At 41.7% G+C, this 21,303-nt stretch overlaps 2 protein-coding genes across 4 annotated transcripts in view; one reads left to right on the top strand and one right to left on the bottom strand.

The window, feature by feature from the left end:
• Positions 1-21,303, bottom strand: part of cacna2d4b (calcium channel, voltage-dependent, alpha 2/delta subunit 4b) — a 63,741-nt gene that overhangs the window by 17,271 nt on the left and 25,167 nt on the right. For all 3 annotated transcript variants that reach the window (XM_034586929.1, XM_034586930.1, XM_034586928.1), the window contains 9 exons: positions 20,706-20,767; positions 19,647-19,714; positions 19,447-19,492; positions 18,941-19,038; positions 18,604-18,694; positions 17,781-17,873; positions 17,180-17,301; positions 16,984-17,052; positions 299-360 (listed from right to left, as the gene is read on the bottom strand). In XM_034586929.1, coding sequence (XP_034442820.1) covers positions 299-360; positions 16,984-17,052; positions 17,180-17,301; positions 17,781-17,873; positions 18,604-18,694; positions 18,941-19,038; positions 19,447-19,492; positions 19,647-19,714; positions 20,706-20,767 — 711 coding nt within the window. The remainder of the gene's footprint in view (positions 1-298; positions 361-16,983; positions 17,053-17,179; positions 17,302-17,780; positions 17,874-18,603; positions 18,695-18,940; positions 19,039-19,446; positions 19,493-19,646; positions 19,715-20,705; positions 20,768-21,303) is intronic.
• On the top strand, positions 6,311-15,588 carry LOC117762558 (leucine-rich repeat and transmembrane domain-containing protein 2-like). The gene is made up of 4 exons (XM_034586932.1): positions 6,311-6,756; positions 13,245-13,407; positions 13,678-14,361; positions 14,692-15,588. The coding sequence occupies exons 2-4, from the start codon at positions 13,323-13,325 to the stop codon at positions 15,171-15,173; spliced, it is 1,251 nt and encodes a 416-aa protein (XP_034442823.1). The 5' UTR covers positions 6,311-6,756; positions 13,245-13,322; the 3' UTR covers positions 15,174-15,588.

Raw genomic sequence — 21,303 nt, forward strand, 5'->3', positions numbered from 1 at the left:
TGGTCAAAAGGAAGCAAATTCCAATCATCTGTGCAAATGCTTTATATGCAAATACCTTCAACATGTCTGTTAGGCCTCAAGGACACACACACAATAAGTGTTAGTGAGAAACTGACAGTAAACAAACCCTCGGTAAACTGCACTGTGTCCTTGTGATCAGCTTGGGTTTTAGAATCAAGAGTCATGTATCAAATCTGTTGACGGTAACATGAGTGTAAGCCTCTGGTAATAGACAGGTTTCAATGAAAAGTCCTCAATAATGACATGAGCCAACATGTGTAAGAGGTCCTCCAGTCACCTGCTTTGTGATGGTCCAGAACATCTTCTCCAGCATATCCAAGGAAAGCTGCAACCCGATGGCTAAAAATAGAAAAGACACACACAAACACACACTTTTTGAGACAGACACAGGACAAGATGGACTGAGCAGTTTGCTGTGTTAGTGGAGGAAAGAGGGTGGAGGACAGGAAATCAATTCAACCCTGGGTTCACCTCTGTCGTGTCCTGATGCTAATGAAGGGATGTAAACACTGATGATCTTGATAGTGTGTGTGTGTGTGTGTGTGTGTGTGTGTGTGTGTGTGTGTGTGTGTGTGTGTGTGTGTGTGTGTGTGTGTGTGTGTGTGTGTGTGTGTGTGTGTGTGTGAGTGAGTGAGTGTGCTCCCTGCAGGCTGGGTAATGACATGTCCCTTAGTAATGCACCATAGCAGCTTCATCACTGAGTATCAGAGTCAACGACACAGCGAGTATTTAGAGGCATGTTTGAAGGGTGAACTGTTGATAGTGGTGTGTCAAAGACTTCAGAAGACCCCATAAATCCCACCTCACAACAGAAACTGTCCAATCGCAGCTGGTTTATTACTGCAAAGTAAACCTTTTGAAATTGAATTTAATGGAAATCAAGTCCCAACATAAGGTTCAGGCTCATCTTTTCTAAGGTCCTTCTTTTTTTTACTGTGGCATGAAACTAAGATCTGAAGAGGTCTTGCACTGTAGAGTACTACTTTCTGAGGTTCAGTGTTGTCCTCATATTGCATCATCATTTCTGAGGTTTTTCATAAACTGGAAACATAAAAGTTGTTTTTACTTGTGTCCGGCACCAACAGGGGGTCATTTCACCACAGAGCAACAGAATATCTGCAACTCTTCCTGTCACATTGATAATGAAAACTCGTCTTCACACAGGCAGCTGGTCTACAGCGCGCACACACACGCACACACACGCACACACACACACACACACACACACACACACACACACACACACACACACACACACACACACACACACACACACACACACACACACACACACACACACACATTAGGTACCACCACATTGAGCCTCTTGTGTACTGCTGTTATTGGAAAAGTAGAACAGCTGAACAGAACATTTCTGGTCACTGCTTGTTATTGAGCTTATAGTTATTGTCTGTTTCACGGACTGCAGATTCTCTGTGGATGCTGCTATACAAAAAACAAAACACTTCACATCAAACAGTTGCACATTTTTAATACTGCCTCTGCAGCCAAATTCAGTGATGCCATTTTCAATTACCCTTTTACCCTTTGAGAATCCAGATGAACCCTTAACCTCTTTTGAGAGTCACTATCTTTCCAATCTCGACTGTATTGCTCCACTAAAAATTTGAAAGTTAAAATCAAACACCCTCCCCTGGCTTAATGATCACACTGGATCATCGAGAGGACCAAGCAGAAAATTGGAACAGCAATGTCAGTTTAAAAAATACTACTCATGTATGATACACTACTAGAAAGCACTGAAAAATACAATATCAGCATAGTTTTCGAACCTATAGAAAAACAAGCATAATCCCCAAAACTTCATAATCAGTTCTGTTCCCAATTGCTCATTGAATGTCTTATATATCTCTAAAAAGACAGAGAATATTGCTGCTCCTTTCATTGTGAAAATACAGACCAATCAATTCATATAATGTATGATGGCATTTTATCACTGTATTCTTCTCCACCATCTAAATGTGGGTAGGGAACTCTGAGGAACTGCTTTATATCTACTAAGTTCATTCCTCTCCATTAGAACCTTCTTTGGTATTGGAGCAAATGCCTGCTCCTCTGTTTAATTGTGGTGTTGAAGACTGCTCTAACCTGGGACCACAGCAATTTTCATTCTACCTGTTTCCTTTCTGCCATTCATTCAGAACCGAGGTGTCGCCCACCACTCTTATATAGATTGCATGTTCCATTGCAAACCAACAAACCCACAGCCTTGATCATATGTTCGACTGCCTCAGTGACGTTAAATGCTGGTTGTCCCAAAACTTTTTGAAAATTCCTCGTTAATAAGTTTTCATTTTAACTCACTGGTCCCACGAATTATACCAATCGGTGTCACTGTTAACTTGATCCCTTAACCAAGAATATGAAGCCGTCCGCAAAATATCTTGGCACTTTTTTTGATGCACGATGTCTGTTTGATGCTCAATTTAAAACATATTGTCCAGTCAGTCATATAAATTACGTAATTCCTGTCTCGTACTGATTTACATAAGGCATATATGAATTTATTTCCCCTGTCTTGACTTTAATCCACACATTACTCCAATACTTATTTATTCCTCATTCTAGTTGAGAGTTTAGGACAGAGGATGTCACAACTTGTTTTGCTCTATAGGCAAATTGTAATTTCTGAATATGGGCAATACAAATAAAATTCGATTGATTGCTGAATGGAGCTCTGCTAGTAAAATGCATCACAGCTTTTGACTAAGGGTAACGAGGCATTTGCAGTTAGAGACCACAAACAGGACAGGACCAGCCGACCTGTTGAGATCAGACATCGTCAGTGTCTTTATAAACTCTCGACACTGACATGTCATCACCTATTCACATCCATACCGCTCAGTTGATGTGGTGAACTTGTTGGAAAATTTGTCACGTGTCCAGCAGTGACAGAGCAACTCAGGCATTCCTTTGGACCAGTGTTTGTGTCCACCTGATCAATCTACATCCAATATTAATTTTCTTTTAGCTATGTTTTGGGACTCCACCACCTTCTGCCTTCTGACAGTTGTCTGTCGACCATTTGCTTTTAAGTTGTTGGTGAACAGCAGCTTTTTACAGCCTCTCCTATGAAAACACCTGCTGCAACAGAAACTGATGCTTCAAGAGCGAAGCAGTAACAGTAAAGCTTTGATCCTGATGGATAAACAATGGGCTGATAGTCACTGTGAAGCTCTGTAAAGCTGAGCAGAGCTGCAGATTCAGCTGATGATTATCTACATGTTACTGCAGACACCTTTCACATTGTTTCTGCATTTGTCATCATTAGGGTTCAAGGGCTAGCTAAGTTAGCATTTTGATTCCAAATAGTTAATTTGTCAACGTTAAAGGTCAGTTCATGTGTTAGTAGAAAAGTTCAAATGTTATCTATATGGAAGATATCACTATGTTAAAATAACATTTGACTAATGTAGGCTGTGGTACTGGGACTGAATGTAATCAAAACTGTGGAAGTATCTTAGCTGAAACTCATCACTGAATAAAAACTCAGACAAAGAGCATGAAATGTGATTTGTTCTTCAGAGCGAGCTGTGACCTTTGAGTCGTGTAAACCTCTTAAGGCATCACTCTTCTTCAATCCTGTAAAATTGCTGCGGACTCAGTGGTCTGCAGCTTTGCTCTGCTGTTTCATTTCATTTCTCAGTTTTTTTTCTCCTTTCCTGTCAGCAGTGTCCTTATAGCCGCCCTTCAGCACTGCAGCTGCACTGTCTCTGCTGCAGTCTGCAAGGACATGTCCACGATGGGGCAATGTACACCTGAGACATTTATTCTCATTCATTTTCTGTTGATGTAGGAGCTCGTTTCTGAAACTATTAAAGTTTAATGGTTCAATTTATGACCAGCACCTACTCTCTTTGTAGGCTTTGTTCTCTTTCCATCCATCATGTGATTTTTTTTATCCATCTCCTCTCTCTGTGTCCGTTCACATGTTTTTTTTGCTGCTGGTGGACGCCTCAGTGTGACTCTCTGATACTTCTCATCGCTGTTGTGTTTCCTAGTTTATTCTGCAGCTAATTTCATCACAGAGATAGTTTTATTATATTATTAAAATAATAAAAATGAAGTAATGACAACACAGACACAAACACTTGCTCTTGCCCTGCAGTTTTGACTCTAGTAATCTGCTCTGTTGAAGTGTCAGTTGTTTTGAGGAGTCTGATACATGATTTGATGTTGATTACAGTTTTTTTCGATTGCATAAACACTAAAATCAAAAGTATTACACAATTATCAAAACCTTACACCCAAGGAGCAAAACATGGGCCCAGATTTGCACCACTATAAGCACAATGTCAGCTTCACACTTTTTGCAAAACAATACACACAGTGATTTGCAAAACACTAAACACACTTGTATACATTAGACACAGAAGTATATCAAGATGTCACTTCCTTGCAATTCCAAAGCACTGACTGTCAAATGACCCCCCCTATGAGCCAATTGGTTCAACACAGCCATCAGGTACGCAAACACATGATTGCCAAAATGGAAGGAGTCAGAAGAAGAAGAAGAGTGAGAGTGAGGGGGGGAATCCACGGAGGAGGAGAAGAGGAAGAGTTGGAGGCCGTGCCAGAGGTAGAGGCCGAGGTGGAGGTAGAGGAAGAGGTAGAGGAAGAGGAAGACCTGAAGCAGGAGGAGAACGTGCTCAAAGAAGAAGAGGACCAAATTTATCAAATGAAATTCGTGCAACACTAGTTGACCATGTCGTGAACCATGGATTGACGCTGAGGGAGGCTGGACTAAGAGTTCAGATCTTAGCAGATATACAGTGAAATCTGTCATTGTAACCTGTACTGGATACAGAATTTTCTGTTTGTCTGATATTTGCTGAGCTTACAGTGTTACGCACACTACTGTAGTAGCAAGAAAACTGGGACATGTTTTGTTGTGATTCTCCATGTTGACATGTTGACTGATTTGGGTTTATGGAGAGAAATTAATTATAATTTCATCAGTCTGCAGCATTGGTCTTGTGTAGTGAATTTATTGTATATTTGCACTTTCTCTGTGTACTTCACTTACAGTACTCTAATCACTGAGAAGTAGAATTGCTAAAAGTGTTTTAGGTTACCAGTACCAGTGTGTAACTGCTTCAAACAGAATTAGGTCATATGAAACGTGCGTGTTTCATATGGTAACAAAATATGGTTTTGATAAATTAGTGTATAGTTTTTACAAGAGTGTTTCATTTTGCAAAGGATCTGTGGTGTTCTGCTAATTGGGTGTGTGGTTGTGCTAATTGTGTGTAGTGTTTTGAAAAACCGGGCCCTGTTTTAAAAATCGTGCTTAAGCAATCGAGAAAAACTGTAAAGGTTCAGTGTGTAATATTTAGTGACATCTAGTGGTGACGTGTTTCTTCATCACCATCAACACACACACACACTGTAGTTTATTTTGACTCAGTCCAACACACAATTGTCCTGCTGCCCCAAACACTCCCCCAGAGGACCAAATGGGGATTTATCCGCCGCTGAAAATAGTCCCCAACAAATGCACCATTTTCTCCTGTTTAAGGAAACATTTAAACTAAAGTGTGCAGCTGTTTTAGAAACAATTGAGCCCATCAGGCCTTGGAGAGTGGGAGTAAAAATGTGAATGAGAAAATCTATGAGTGATGTCAAGAGAAATTTGTAAAAAAAACTGTGGACCGATAGGTGCAGCTGTGCAGACTGCTATAGGACAACACACAGCGTCCTCTGACTGACCTTAGAGTTCAGATATTGTTTTCAGGGTGTACCCCACCTCTCACCCAATGTCAGCTCGGGTTTGTTGACCCTCAAAGGATAAGTGGTAGAGAAAATTGAAAAAAAAAAACTGTGGAACATGTTTGGAAGCTGCTGTGGTACACTTATACCACAAGGTGGCCCCATATCTGGTGAGGGTACATACTGTATGCTCCCCTCTGGTAACTATCTCTTTTTAAATATCATTTCTTAGTTTCTTTAATTTCATACAGGTTTTCTATTCAAATTCAAATCTGCTTAGTTGCCAACTATAAAACGAGTATGACAGAGTCTCTCTCATACAAAGTGCACCACTCTCTCTTCATTCATTCAGAGCTCAGCCTGCAGCTGCAGCACACACTGCTGTTACTATTTCTGTCAAACTGCTATAATGCACATCACACACGCTGAACAAAACACAGAGACACACACACACACACACACACACGCACACGCACGCACGCACGCACACAAACAGGCACACACACCATTAGCTCAGCAGCAGCATGTGGCTCCTCCAGCTCTTTCTCTCTCCCTCTCTATCTCGCTCTCTCTCTCTGTCTCAAACATACACAGAGGCTCTCTCCCTCAGTCGGTGGCTGGGTGTGTGTTGGACAGAGCTCTGAGGCAGTAAGAAGAGGCTGAGAGCAGCAACGTGGAGGAGGAGAAGGAGGAGGACAACAATGATGAGTGGCATTTGATCGGAATTCTAACTCCAGTCCAGCTTCTGGTTTCTGGGTTAAAGAAGCTTCCTGATTCTGGTTTTAATGAGGAACTGAGCTCCATGTGTTTAAAAGACTAGACCAGTTTCTGTCCTTGAAGAGTCCAGCTCAGCTCGGGCTCAGATTCAGATTCTGGTTTTAAAAGGGAAACCTTTGGTTTTTAAGCTGAATCTGGAATTTTTCCTTTTTCCTCTGAACGCTGCAGATGAAGGCGAGGGAGAACAGTTTCTCTGCTCTTTCTCAGTTTGAAGCCGCAGAACAGATGGTGAGCAGTGTGTGTGTGTGTGTGTGTGTGTGTGTGTGTGTGTGTGTGTAGCTACTGTATATACAGTAAAATGTGTCTTTGAAAGTGGCAGTGACTGTGTCTCTGTGCATGTACATGGCCAGAAGTAAGTGGACAACCTGTCTTCACACTTTAATGTACTTTTGGTGTGGGGTTGTTTATCATGGCTAGAGCTCCTTAGTTAACAGTGAACAGCACGCTACACCTGTAGCTAATGATTCTTTTCAGTATTCAAATTGTCTGTGAGTAACATAGACCATTTAAACAGATCTGTCAGTTGTTGGCTCACAGCAAGAAGGATTCTGTGTGTTCTGTCTGTGCCTGTGTGGGTTTTCTCTGGGTGCTCCAACTTCCACCCACAGTCCAAAGACATGCAACTTAATTGGCAACTTTGACTGGCCCATAGGTGTAAATGTGAGTGACACACTGGTAAACTGGCCAGGGTGTACCCTCCCTCTTGCCTTAATGCCAGATGGGATTGGCTCCAGCTCCCCTCCCACAACCCTCAAGGGTCAAGCAGCATAGTTTTAATGACTAGCCAATCATCAAATTTGTTGTCTATTTGTTGCAGCAGTATTTTAAACAGTACTGTGCCCCCCCCCCCCCCCTGTGTTTAAAGTGGCCCTATTAGGAAACGGTTTTCACAGTTTGGTGTAAGAAGAATTGCACAGACAACCTCAATGACCTCAACACCATCCAACACCTATGAACTGAACAGTGATTGTGAGTTACACCATTTAACATCAACATTACCACTGGATCACTTGTGTATGAGTGGGAGGAAGTCCCTCCAGCAGGATGAACGGCTGGTGACCGAAACCAGAAGTTTAACCATCGCTGTGGTCCACATAGCTTTGGCCATGTAGTGTACAACTCTATGCCCGTGCTTTTAATGAAGAGAGAGTCTGAAGGCATGTGGGAGTGAGCTTGAGTGTGCGAGTTTGGCGTGCAGTCAGTGTGTGTGTGTTTGGGTGTGTGTGTGTGTGTGCTCATTGTTTACATGCACGTCCTGCCTCAGTGTGGATGCTGCAGTGTGTTTGTGCTCTCTGCCTTTTGGACCAAGCGCTCGGCTGCCTCGTTTTCGGACTGTTGAGAGGAAAAGTGTAGCCACAGGAGGGACGAGGCCGCCTGTCAGAGGCCATTAAGCACCTAGCGGGATGCCACGTTAGAGCCCAGAAAAGTGGAGCGATGCACTGCAGATGAAGCAGGGGACATCATAGCGGCAGGACTTCAGTGACAAACTCCAAACAGCAGCAGAGTTTTGAATCCAGATAAATAAACCAGCACTTTTGCACATACAGAAAGAAGTGGCGTTTTTGCTGCTTTTTGTGACAAAGTTAGTTGTCACTAAAAATGCTTCAAAAAGACAAAATCCGTGCATTAGCGATATTTTCTAGATGTTTTGGAGGGGATCTTTTGAAGTCTTAACTAATCGCATCCTTGTTCATCACTTGCGCTATGATGTGCCCTGGGGTGGAAACCATTCACGCCTACAGTCACTTTAGAGTTTCCAATCAACCTAATCCCAATCTACATGTCTTTAAACTCTTGAGGAAAGTCCTAACATATGAAGCATGTACAGTTCACTGTTTACCGCTGGTACTGTGAAAGTGCTTTAAATGAAAACCTCTACAAAACAGCAGATGTGTGGTGATGGTACAACGGTAAAAACAGAAAAAAAGTGTGGGTGTGTGTGTGTGTGTGTGTGTGTGTGGGGGGGGGGGTGTTCGCTGGGACCACTTGTTCCGATACCATCTGTCCCACTCAGGGATTGAAACCACATTTTTAATCTGTGACCTGCCGATGCTGCGCGGGCAGCGTCTAATCTGGCTGATGGTGCATTTGACAAGCTGTTTGCTTCCAACTAGTCTTGCACATGACATCCACGGTGAAGATGACGGTGATAAGACAAAAAAAACTAACCTCTAGAAAAACAATGATTTTGTGCCACATTGAGATCTCTCACATGTAGAACTTTTGTTTGATAGCCAGCATTTAGCCCAACACCAAGTATCACAAACATGTCACATGACGAAACCTGGGAATCTCTCCAGTTCTCTAGAAAAGCAAACTGGGGCCGTCCTCAAGATCAACCATATACTACGATTCCAGTGCCCACCCCAAGTAGGAGATCAACCAGAATCACTTTGCTTGATGCACAAGGCAGCATGAAATAGTGTCAATAAACAATTACCTGAATCCCACATCAGTATTATTTGTTACAAGTTAGTTTTATGTGAAGTTAGTGCATCATCCAGTTCGTCAGTCATTTATACTTGATTAGAATAATATAGTCTAAAGGCCAACTTCAACTCAGTCTTTGAATTGATGCTGCATGTGGTAGCTGCGTGCACTAAACCTTAGCTTGCTGTTCACCTCCCTAGAAATCGGACATGTTGTGGGGATGCAGACTGCAACACCGTGATTGGTCAACTTGTTATTATGTCACATCCATGTCTCTTATCCTCTCTTATCTTGACAAGCACACAACACTCTCTCAGCCTCTGTCAGTGTAATGGTCGTATACACCTCATCTTCTATTATCTCTTTCCTGTGCTACAGTTATTTTTGTTTCAAGTGTGTGTTTCAGTCACCATGGTTTGAAGTGTACTCACAGTGGCAGGAAGCACATTGCCAACTGGCAGTTGACAGTGAAAAGTAACCCTGTTATTTCTTGTTGGTTTGTTTTTTATCTCTGCCTTGTAAGGTGACCTTGAGTGCGGTGAAAGGCTCCTATAAAGAAAAGGTATTGTTATTATTTTTTTTTTTTATTATATGCACAACACAGCATATAGGCCCCATGCCTATAGGCTATATACTCTGCGTCAATCATATCTGGAAGTCACTGCAGGCTTTAGTGGTCAGAATAATTGTCTCCGCGGGTTTGCACATTTTTAGTCTCGTTAATCTCCTCAGTATGAAATTCTGAAAGATTATTCAGTCCCTTGTCTGAGAGTTAATTTTCTGCATGGCAGCACAACCCACTACAAGACCTGTCTGTTAATACTTTTTGGGGATGACCAACTACAGAAGAACATTAATTTAGACAAAGAAACTTAATCGCCTGTAGCTACAATTGAGGTAAAAAAAACCTAGCCCTATAGTTGCGAGCCCTGCCTTAGGATAAGAGCATCACTTACACTCACAAGTCCAAAGAAAGAGATGCCAAGTAGGACAAGGAGGAGGGGTCTCTCAAAGAGACACATCAATGTAGGGAGAAATCGTGCTGAGCAGCAAAGTAGCACTTTTACACTCTGAGATGCAATCTTGCATTCGTTTGTCCCCATGTCTGCTTTCCCCTGAGCTCCACTGTCTTTTGGCTCAAAAGTAGTTGAAGCCATCAATGACCAGAACAAATGCACAATTTACCTAAAAAATACTACAATAGATTTTACTTAGAAAGCTTGAAGACTTTAAGTCACCGATGAACCTGCTGGGTAAAGTTTGAGTTTAGGTGAAGCTGACATCCCCGACCTACACCCAGCAGCCTCAGCGCTCTCAGTTATGTCCTTAAAAGTCACGAGTCCAAAGAAAGACACGCAAAGTGGGGTGGAGGAGAGGACGCTCTCAAAGAGACGAATGAATGAGGAGATGTTGAATAGCAGAAAAGCCGCCAGGAGCAACTTCAGCTCTTGATAAACACAGGATGACATACCCACCCCTTCTTTTGCCTTTGCGTGTTGGAGTGTGTGTAGGTAAGCAGCGCTTTGTGTGTGTTTTGAGGCTGGACAATTTTGTGCAATAATCCTAAAGTAAAAGTCTCTAGATGAAGACATCATGGGGACGTTAAGTTTTTATTATTCAGCTCCATCAGCAGGATTTATGTGGCGCAAGATCGTGTTTTTTCTATAAATCCTTTCTCCTCATTCCATAACGTGTAGCATGACTGATTGCCATCTGTCGTTACGACCATCAGACAGTGTAAAAGGTCAAGTCATCTCCTCCATGAGATGCTCTAAGGTCTGATACAGGCCCCGCTCATCCTCTTACAGGATGCTGTGGTTGATCTACTGTTGCTGTCATTCAATGCCTGATCTGACTCACTGGGTTTGTAGAAATGTTTTTTTTCATGGTGCATTAGTTTCATGCTTCACTAATGCTGAACCTGAAACCTGCCAATAAGTTGTGACCCATTTGTTATCACTTCATCATTTGTTACACGTATGTGTTACATAATTACAATATGAACCCTTGAGTTATCGACAAACAATACGTGCAATCTTGTTTCATGTTCATCAGAGGAAAGACAAAATAAATATAGAAACGTAGAAAACAATCACCTCTAAAAATCTATTTGAATTGGTCCAATGACATTTGGGTCTGTTGTATTTAATTCATCTAGAGTCAGACAATATTGTATATAAATGGTGTATACACCAGTGTGAAGCAAATGCTTATATGCAAGTTGAACTGTGTTGAAACATTAGTTATTTTTATTGATATTGTTTTTCTGGTGAGAACTGTCTTCAAATGAGCATCAGCATTGACTGTGCATCACTATTTATCCTCTAGACACATGTAGGGGGTTTATTTGTGAAAATCTCCCGGGAACTATGTGACATTCTAATGTCTTCTCTCCTGTGAAGTGATGTCAGATATTCATATGTCACATTTGCCCCTCTCCACATCATCTCCCTGCTCCACCTGCATTCTAATTTCCCCTGCTCTGTAATGCCATTTGAGGCCTGAAGGCATTTTCCCTGCCTCACGCAGTCCTCAGCAGAGTGACTGGCATTTTTGTGCCAACTTAACAACAGAAGGACCTGCAACAAAAGAAAGACCCCGAGGCAGTGTTTCCCTGGCTCTTTAGAGCAGCTATACAGAGGGATGATGGAGTGACAGCACTTCTCTTTTTTCTCTTCAGCTTTATCTCTCATGTGCAATTCCCTCTGCATGTCAAAGTGGCTGAAACTACCAAAGACATCGTGACAAAATTGAAATCGAACGAATTATTAAAAGAAAACAGATTACTTGATATTCACTGTTTTCTTTTAATGATTCGTTCGTATGTGTGAGAACAATGCAGATGCCATACAGTAACTGCAGCGTACAGGAACTGTAGGTGGGTGTTAAGAAGACAGAAATTGGCATTGACTTTTCTCCGGTGTTGCTGGAGGAAAATACAGGTTTATTTTACTTCATCGTGAAGCTCCTTGTTTATTCTCTCTGAGTGAGAGCGAATGAAAAGGACAGAAGAAACAAGCTGTGAATGACAACACAACTCTGTAATAACGATAAACTCTAGATCGGCTCTGCCAGCGACTAAGCTGTTGATGTTTTTAAATCTGTACATTCAACGTACTCCACTTAATCCCACTCATTGAGTTGCACTCTTGCTGGCAGCTCTTGATGAGAGGTTTGAGAAACTGGCTCGTGAGATGAAAATCATCAGTTTCAATCGTGGACCAGACCATAAGTATAAAAGCTCGGGGAGGGAACGAGTAAATCTTTCATTTAAGACCGATGAAATGAATGAATGTAAACGCATGAGGAGCTGAAAGAGAGCAAAGTAAATCAAAACGAAGCTCATGAAGGATCAACGTCTACAGTGGAGAAGAGAAGTGGGAGAAAATCCAATCGACCAATTTAGCGCAGTTTATCTTCTCATAATGTGATGAATGGTATTTTTGTATAATGCAGGAGATATAATAATTCATATAATCAATCATTATCATGGCTGAGTATTTCCACCTTGGAACTACAATGTACCAATGACAGTCTGAAAAGAAAAGATACAGACTGCAAGAATTTCACATTTCACGTAGCTAAGCAACAAATGTCGTGAACTTGCGGGGCTGTTCTTCCTTTAACGTTTCTCCATCGCAAACCTCTGTCACTCCTTATTTCACTGTAGCATTACGAAGTCCTGTGTAGCTATTTATCAGTACAAGCTAAGATAGCTAAGGTAGCTAAGTCAAAGCTGATGATCGTAACCAAGGTTTGGCAACACATCCTTAGAGCTGTTTACAACCGTAGCCACACCAAAGGCTCATCTGTACGTGTCGAAAGTTGTAGATATCATGTTTCTTTGTTTGTTTTATGTGTTGACAGATTTTCTAATCTCTGAGATAAAATTACAAATGCTGATAAATCGACATATATAAAAAGATATATGTGATTATTTTCATAATTGATCAGTTTACATAATTTATCAAGTAAAAGAGCCAAGCAATATCGAGTAGTATTAAAGGTGTAAGTATAATTGTTAGCTGCAGAACTGCATTGCCTCATAAATTCAGTTTTGAGGAGGTTGCAGTCTTTGGGAATGAACACATACGATTAACATAATTAAATTACATAATTGATGACTGTAACATTAGCCCTTATTACTGTTAAATTTGTGTCAAGTTTCTATGTTGACAAACGCCAACAACCAGTGGAAACTACTCTAAATTTAGCAGCACTTTCTGAAACACGTCAATTTTCCCTCAAATAACATCCTCTCCTTTCTTTATCTTTTCTGATGTCAGGACAGTCTCGGCAGCCAGATGTCAGCGTGACCCAATAGAAAGCGAGGACAGCCGGATGCCAGACTTTCTGCAACAGACATGAAGAACCTGGACCAGTATGGACGAAGTCACACGGAGACTCACATGGTTGAGGCTAGGCAGAAGATTCCTCCTTCACACAATAGTAATTTAACTCATGTTGAAATACAAACTCTCTTGGTCCAAAAAATAGAACAATGACTGTATCTTCCCAAAGATTACTGATGAGGAAGAGGTAGACAGAGAACCATTCTTATTAATGTTTAGCGTTGCTTTTCTGTGTTTGCTCGCTTATTTCCTCATTGTAGTGTTGCAGAGCTGTTGTGATATCACCACAAGATTATCATAGTTGTCTAGTTTATTAAAAATCCTGAGTTTTGTAGTTGATTTCATGTTTGTCTCTCATGTTTTCCAGTCTATGCAGCTGTGTCCAGCCTGGTGTTGGTTCTACTTGGCCTGTTGGGTTCAGCCCACAGTTGTCCTGGTGTTTGCACCTGCTACGGTAACACCACTGACTGCTCCTCCATCGGCCTCCTCTCTCTGACACCCATCCTCTCGCTGCTGGACCAGGACTCTCTGGTACTCCGCCTACCCCAGAACAACCTCTCCTCTTTGGGCAAGACAGGGCTGTCCAATCTCAGCAGCCTGGAGCTCCTGGATCTTTCCCAGAACCACTTTTCCTCCCTGCAGCCTGGAGCTTTCTCAGGCTTGAGCGGCCTTCGCTGGCTCAACCTCTCCACTAACTACCTCGGGGTAGGCCTGGTGTCATCTGACCCCAACAATAGCACAGATGCCACACAGGGCTTGAAAGGAAGCCAGGGAAGTGTGGGCTTGAGCAAGGAGGTTTTCAAGGGGCTGTGGCGGTTGCGAGGGCTCGACCTATCCTCCAATGGCCTCCTTTGGCTGCCTAAAGGCCTACTGAATGAAATGAAGAGACTAACCTGGCTGTCCCTAGCCAGAAACCAGCTTGTGGCCCTCGACAGAGTCACCTTTGAGCCCATGGTGGGTCTGCAGCAGCTCCAGCTGGCAGGAAACCCCTGGGAGTGCGACTGCAAGCTGAGGGACTTCAAGCACTGGATGGAATGGTTAATTTATAAGGGTGAGCAGGGCTTTAGCAGACCTCTTCAAATCTCAAATACTCTGAAGTTGATAGTTTTGGCAATCAGCTTACATGGTTTAAGAATGTGCAGGTGAAAATCCCTTTGTATTTCAAGTCTGTTCTTCAAAAGCTGTCTAATCGAAGCAATTAATCTCTGCTCTGCAGGATGGATTTGTATTGAGCAAAGACATCTAACAAAACCGTTTAATAACCCCGATCTCTGTCAATCCTGCCCTGTCTCCCTTCGTTTTCTGTCTTCCTCCCTCCCTCTTCTTCATCTTTACCATCCTGCTCCTCTCCCTTCTGTTCCCCTTTCCATCTGTTTTACAGATGGTCAGGTAGATGGCATGCAGTGCAATCTTCCAGGGGATTTGAAGGGCAGGGACATCCGCAGCGTGCCAGCAGAGATGTTCAGCTGCTGCCTGCAGAGTCCAACAAAGGAGGGCGGGTCAGGTTATGCCACCCGGCCCCCCTGCCCACCCGGCCGGATCAGCAGTAATGAGGAATGTGTTCGGCAGCGTTACCGGCCTGTCAGTGTGCGCCGGGCACACGGCACGCAAATTGTTGCAGGAGTGGTTTGCGGTACGGTGTGTGTCATGATGGTGGTTGCGGCAACCTATGGCTGCATCTATGCCTCGCTGATGGCGAGATACCAGAGGGAGATGAAGAGCCGTGGGCAGCCTCTGATGGCCGAGTGTGGAGCTGAGACTGACCTGGAGGATGGACAAATGTCCCCACTGAACTCGCCGAAGGAGACACCAGCCAAAGAGGCCTGTGGCATTGTGCACGGGTATCGAATCAGTAGCTTTTGAAATACTGTTTTCTTTTTCCTGATTATTAATCCTACCTGGACGTCTTGGCTCCTCTGCTCCGGACCTCCCATCACTGATGAGACAATGACAGGAGAGAGAAACCCTGCAGCTCTGCAACTGTGCTGAAAATCGGTGGGTGGGACCGATTGTTCCACTAATGGACCAGACTAGATTCAGTGAAACAGGAATGTTGCAGCACTTCCTTTAATGTATGGATGCTCTGTGAATTGTTATTCCCCACGCTGCATCTCTCAGCCAGCTCTAAACTCCTCTGAAGCTGCTGTTTTTGCACTTCTGAACCTTGACTCATCTTCATCTATGTTTTTGTTTCTTTCTTAGGAATATGAAACAACAGTTTTTGTTTGAACCGTCTGTCTGTATCTGAGCCCGACAAGCACAAGTCCAAAAAGTTCGTTAAAAAAATGATTTGTACCTCTGTTAGGTGGATACCCTGTGGAACACTTTACTTTACATTATGTCAGAATCCTGCTGCTGTCAGGGAGATGCTGCTCTAAACTTCACCACTGAGATTAACTGCATCCCAACAGATAGTGGAGCTGTACTGCCTCCTAGAGGGCAAACCTTGAGCTACAACAGCTTGGAATCCAGCACACACAAACTCACAAACTCAATGAGTCCAACAGTTATATTCCCACCACAGCAAATTATGAGACCCTGACTGAGAATATCTGAGAATTTCCGCCCACATATATACTGTAACTTTCATATGTGTTCTTTAGTTTGTCCATATTTTCTGTGATAGTTCAGATTTAACTCAAGGACTGTCAATGAAGCTGAAGATAATAAACTCTATATTTATCTAAATTATGTTTTATTTCCTTCTTAAAAATGCACAACCACTTGACATGACGACAGAAACCACAAATGGTTTAGAAATGTTTTTTCCAAATGATGGAGAGTCGAGAAAACCTGCAGACATCGTATTATAAGTTCATCCACACTCTGGATCTATAAAAAGTCTTCAGACTTGCCAGGCCTGTGAAACTCCACCAACACTCTCACCACCACACTAATTGTTGAAGGCAGCATCTTCTGTGTGTCTGAATGTGAATGTTCAAATGCTGGGAATCTTTACTTTCTGATGCAACAGATTCCTATATTATAAAAAATATATATATATATATATCGATATGACAACAGTAACATTCTCATTTGATAGGCTTCCAAACACATAGCTTTTTCTTCAGGTCAAGCATCACAATATACAAGATTTAACCTTTTTACACATCCTGATCCACTACCACAAGAAGTCCAGAAGATACCCCAACCACCTCAATGGACGCCTTGTGATGGAAAGAAGCAGCTGCTCTACTACAAACTACCTCTGGAGCTCCTTACCCTCTCTGTAAGGCTCAGTCCAGACCCTCTGGAGGAAACTCATTTTGGCTGCTTGCATCGACAATCTCATCCACAACTCAGAGCTCAAGACAAAAGATGAGTGTCGGACAATTGAAAGATTTGCCTTGTGGCTCAGCTCCCTCTTCACCACAACTTTGTTAGTTTAGAGGTAAATAATATCTGACAGCCTCCAATCCCGTGCAGAAACATTTTACAACGAGGCAAGAGAAAAAGTTTAGTAAATTCAAGATCTTTGTCATATGTTTTAGGCCTCTCATAAGGCTTTTGTTTATAAGGAACCTAAACTTGGTCCTTTTTAAGACTTTGTGAACAGAATGCAAGTGAAAGCCACAAACTGTTTGAGACATCCCACAGACGAAGTAAGAACCAAAGCTGTTCCTCAGTTGGAATGCTGAGTGTTCAGAATCAGAGCTGCAGCAGTGACACTGACCTCCTGCCATGGCCGTCTTCCCTCCAGATGACACCGTCACTGATGTCGTCGCTATGACATACTTCACCCCTGTCGGGAGAGGACATTTAACAGAAGATTAGCTGATTAGTGAAAGTTGATGAGGACTGCATTATTTGATGTTCTCATAAAAAAAAAAAGTCAAAATAGAAATAAATACTGAAGGTAAGAGACAGACCTTTGTCGTTGACAGGGAAGAAGAAGAAGCTTCCAGGAGTGTTTTCCACGGCCAGACGGTACCACAGAGGGAAGTGGTCAATGGTGAACAGGTTATCTTTATCAGCTGCAGTCAAGAACTTTCTGTTGGGTGAAATTTCATCTTCAGACAACATTTAACTTTGAAAGCAACGCTACTGAAATGTGATGGATTAAAGGCTTCACTGAGTAACTGGTTGTACAAATATAATTTCTGTAATCTCAGTGTAATCTACCTTCAACCACGAAAAGGGTTTAAAGGTAGAAAACATGAGCTTATCTTCAAGTAGTTGTTTGACCTCAATAATATCAAAGACCAGTTTAAGTCTAACAGGTGCAGAGAACAGTTCCCAGCTATAAGAGTCCTCACTGGGACGTCCCAGTGGCCTAATGGTTTAGGACAAAGACCATGACACACCAGCTGCAGACTAGTATTTGATTGCCTAAATGTGAAGCAGAAAGACACATCAACTATTGTTCCTGCACGATAATAATAATAACATACAATAACAGTTCAAAGGGTTAGTAAGGTGCTGTTTGTATCTGTCCAACATGCTGTTTTGTTGTGAACAGTTTGAACTTACTTTGCCGATCTGGTCTCCACTCCTGCATATCTCATGATCCTCATCAGGCCGGAACGAGTACCGAGGAAGGCCGTCTCAATCCCCGGCTCCACCCTGCAGAGCCCAAACACAGGATGAGGATGAAGCTTCAATCAACCAATCAACCAATCAACCAATCAACCAATCAACCAATCAATCAATCAATTCACAAATCACAGTTTGTCTCATTGGGCTTAACAAGGTGCAACATTCTCTGCCCTTAACCCTCATCAACAATAGAGAAAACTACAAAAAGAAACCTTAGATGCAGCAGACATAGTTTGTATCCTCCTGAACTCTGACCTTCGACACTAAAAACTTAATTATGGTAAAAACTAATTAAAATGATTTAATCATGAGGCTGCAACCTAACAAAATGTGGTTCTTCCACAACTTTCTGAATGAACGATGTAAATGTTATAATACAAATGTAATATCACTTTGAACAGAAAATAGTTCCCAGTGAAAACAGTGTGTATTAGGAACTGTCCCTTTAAAGGTGCTCTATGTAGGTTTTTGCTATTGCTACATTGCTATTGTTACAATGAACAGCTGTTTACTGATCTGTCTAACTGAAACTACACGAATTGAGCTTCAAACTTTATTTCTTTACTCACCAAGAGCTGTCTCCACTGCTGGAAAGCAACATTATTGTTGACTACGGTTTTCTTGTCTTGTGAAACAAACTATGGCTGAAGAAGCTCTTGGTAAGAGAGCATCATCACCACTCGCTCCCCAGAATGTTCGTAGAGAAAATGTACATAGAGCACCTTTAAAGCTTCAGAGGATGTTATATATATATCACCTGTCGTTGAGCATCAGTGCATTCCAGTAGGCCTCCAGTGGAGCTGTGACCACAGCGTCAAACAGCATCTGCTGCAGCAACAGCTCGTCACCTACACAACAAACAGCCTCGGTCAAATAAAGGTGTAAAGGTCAAAGAAATAGTCAATCATTCTGAGGCAGAACTTCTCAAGTTCTCTCAAAAGACATTTTCTTTACTGTTCTACTCCAAAGAGAGGCATCTCGGAAATACTACCTAAAATATTCAAAAGGAATTTCAGGAAAGTAGAGGGAATACAAATTCATGGGAGCCTATGAAACACATATTTTATGCCTTTAATATTAAAAAAAAAACCTACACTCAAGCTCGGGCTCCATCCCCAGCAGGTAGCGTATGGCGACCTGCAGCTGTGAGTATTTTCTGTGAGCGGGGTCGATGTCCGTCTCACAGTAAGTCCTGAGGAAAAAGGTTTATTAAATCAGGATAAACACACACACAGACACATTATGAGTATCAAATGTTTTCTCTTCACTGTGGAAACAAAGTGTTGGTAAAAAAAAAAGATAGTAAAACAAATTGATATATTAGAATAATGTCATGAATCTGCTTTCAAAGACATACATTATCCTGACTTTTATTTTTTACCTTTTTACACATGGCTGCAATCTCCTTTCATTTCACTACTTGGACTCCTGTTTCATATAGATGATTTAAGTTGTCTAATTAGCTTTTTTTTTTACTGCTGCTCTCAGTTGCTGATCACTGTGTCACAAATAAACTGACGTAAAGTTAAACTGCTGCATCTGGATGAAATCTGTTGCATCAGCTCATGTTTCACAGTCGTGTTTCAGGTGTCGGACGTACCACTCGGAGGCAATGCTCAGGTCTGGGGAGGTGAGGTCATGCAGCCCTGCAAAGGATGGTAAAAAGACTATACTTAGTAATTCAGTAAATCAAGTAAATCAAGAGCAATTCAACTGAATAGGTAACGTTTCTTTCTGATCAAACTCAATCATACAAAAGTAGGAATGCTTTTCATGTTTGGGAATTGTGGGAAATCGTACCTTCCTCAACAGACACGTTTCCGAAAAACATCAGACTTCCATGACCTTTCGTCAGCACCATGCCGAAGCTGCAGAGACACAGGGAGGAGGTGAGTTGTATATGCTGCTTTCTCTAGTGGTCACATCACACAGAGAGAGCTGCATGTGTCCACAACGTCAGGATGAAACCGTTTGACCCGAACTGACTTTTCGACGGTCAGGATTCTCACTGATGTTGATATCGGACAGCGACAAATAAATGATCACAATGTATCGGCAAAAACATTTTATGAAAAGACAAAAAATATAAGAACAGTATGTTTGTTTGATTGAGAAAAATTCCAAATGGGTTATTTTGAGGGCCAGATATAGCTCATTCTAAATTTGTGATTCTTATGTTGTGTTGCAGTTTAATCTATTGACACAGTATCAACACAAACTACATATTTCTGCTCACGTTAACACAAGTTACTATTGTGCAAATCAAAAATGCAAGTTCAGGTTCACTACTGCCAACGTTGTCTCTGCTACACCGACAGTGGACCTGAGAGAAATTGAGTCCTCATCATATTATCATCTTATTATCTATACTTCAGATTTGACCGAAGTGGCTAACCTGCCTTTTAAATTGTGCTCAATTACAATGATGAGCTTCCAGGTACAGTCGCACATATATTTCTATCTTAAGATGTTATGATTTCTATTATATCTGATACTTTATGAAAAATCACTGCATTAACCCCTCATCACAATTTTCACTTGGTATATAACATATAAAACAGGAAGAAAAAGCTTAAATCTAACATGTTAATACAGAGAGCTCAATAACAAGGCGAAGAAGAAGAAGAAGAAGAAGAAGAAGAAGAAGAAGAAGAAGAAGAAGAAGAAGAAGAAGAAGATGCAGAAAAACTTTGATGACGATGATGATTATTATAATAATAATAATGATTACTATCATTATTATTATTACTTTGCATTGATCTTTTGTATGTCTGGTGTTGACTTTTGTGAAGTGACCAACTCAAATAAACAGACAGCATGTTTAAAGCAGTGTTACTTAAGAAATTCAAACTGATTTACCTGAAAGGTGTTTCATCAATGTTTGTGTAGAAGTAGTCATTGTCGATATACAGAGGTCTTTTCTAAAGAGAAGAGAAACATCAGTAAAGTCAGTGCCTCTCATTCACTGTCACTGTGGACTTTTTGAACCTTTCATCCACTCGTCACTTCATCCCCCAAAAAATAAAATAAACCAGCTGCACCTCTAGTTTCTCCTTCTGAGAAACCAGGTCAAAATCTGTCATGCATGTTCATTTCTCAAACATGATGATGTAAATATTAACATTTGAATGTTAGCACCTGAGGGCTACTTTAAAGGTCCAGTCTGTAATATTCAGGTGAAATTGATCTATTGGTAGAAATTGAATGTAACACAATCCTAGTGATGTTTTCACTGGTGAGTAAATCATCTAAATTGTGGTTCACTTACAGACATGTAACATATGAAAACACCACAATCAGCTGCCAATGACATGAAGGCCAATAAGAGCATGGGAACCTTGTTGGGTTTCAGCAGCCTGCATTAACAGGCGCATTACTGCCAACTACAGTTCTGCTTTTCCTCTTTTTGTAACTTTCTAGGTTGGAAGAATCATCATATTCCAGTAAAAGTGAAGTG

The sequence above is a fragment of the Hippoglossus hippoglossus genome, chromosome 6, assembly GCF_009819705.1.
Source record: "Hippoglossus hippoglossus isolate fHipHip1 chromosome 6, fHipHip1.pri, whole genome shotgun sequence".
Taxonomy (NCBI): Eukaryota; Metazoa; Chordata; class Actinopteri; order Pleuronectiformes; family Pleuronectidae; genus Hippoglossus; species Hippoglossus hippoglossus.